The 1,158-nt window shown below is 36.8% G+C and overlaps 1 protein-coding gene across 1 annotated transcript in view; it reads right to left on the reverse strand.

Annotated features, from left to right (window-relative positions):
- Positions 1 to 210: 210 nt before the first annotated feature.
- Positions 211 to 1,158, reverse strand: part of LOC104617146 (myosin-3-like) — a gene marked incomplete at its 5' end in the record, with an annotated part of 3,680 nt that continues 2,732 nt past the window's right edge. The window contains 2 exon segments of the mRNA XM_010282385.1: positions 211 to 482; positions 1,120 to 1,152. Of these exon segments, the coding sequence (XP_010280687.1) occupies positions 330 to 482; positions 1,120 to 1,152 (186 nt within the window).

The following is a 1,158-nucleotide window of genomic DNA, read 5'->3' on the forward strand; positions in this document are numbered from 1 at the left end:
AACACTTACACCCAACTTGGTGTCATCTGCAGGATGTCTGATTATACCACTTTAACAGTGTCTGAAATGCGTTGAAAATACCTGAAGCAAAATTTTTAATTGAATGAATTTAGATAGTAAGGAAAAATGTAAACCTTATAAGAATTCAGGATAATGGTTAAAATACAACAGTGAACCTCTCATTATTTCAATGGAAAAATCTCTACAATTTTTATTATCTAAGCATTAATTATCTAGAGATTGATGAAGAACTAAACAGTGATTACAAAAACAAAGTGATAGAATTTCACATTTTGTGTAACTCTCTCACTTTGCACGACTGGAGGAATTTACTCTTCACTTTCTGCCTTCTTGCCAATTTCACGACTCTTTGCTCGGAGCTTGTTGACCTGCGACTCTGCAATGTCAGCCCTCTCCTCAGCTTCCTCCAGCTCGTGCTGGATCTTGCGGAACTTTGTGAGATTGACATTGGACAGCTCCTCCTGGGGATAGGAATAGAGATAAAATAATTTAAAAAATGTTTAATAATATTCTTACTGTAACACTGCACTGGACATGGTGTGGAATTTCACCTTTACATAATAATAAAAAAAAAGACTGTGAGTTAGTATGTAATTGTCTCTAATAATTCTCCGGGGGAATCCAAAAGAATAGCTTAATTGTTAAATGCTTAGATGGTTAATAAAATATACCAGGAATCCCTCTCTGGATGTGAAGTGCTAATGTACTTTGGAATTTTTGAATACTTATATATAATTACAGTTTTTTCCATTAAATCATTTCCCATTTATTTACTGCTATAAAATTATGTATTAAAATTTTTGAAGGTAATTTCTTTTTCTGCTTGACAGAAATATGAAATAAAGAAAGTGAAAGGAAGCAGAGACCTACGACCACAATGCTGACCTGAGCCTTCACTGCTTTTCCCAGTGATGCAATAATGCTCACAGAAAATGTGTTCTAACACCCCTCTAGACCCCTGAGCTGTTCAGCCAGAGTGCACAGCGAGGAAAAGTCAAAAATGTTAAGGGTTTGAACAGAGCTACGCAGGGGAAAGCACCACCACAGAATTGCACCTCCACCTGGATAGAGACTGGCTCTGCACACAGCAATACTTACAGCCTCCTCAGCTTGTCTCTTGTAGGATTTCACCTTCGT

Source organism: Phaethon lepturus, unplaced genomic scaffold (assembly GCF_000687285.1).
Source record: "Phaethon lepturus isolate BGI_N335 unplaced genomic scaffold, ASM68728v1 scaffold17292, whole genome shotgun sequence".
In the NCBI taxonomy this organism is placed as follows: domain Eukaryota; kingdom Metazoa; phylum Chordata; class Aves; order Phaethontiformes; family Phaethontidae; genus Phaethon; species Phaethon lepturus.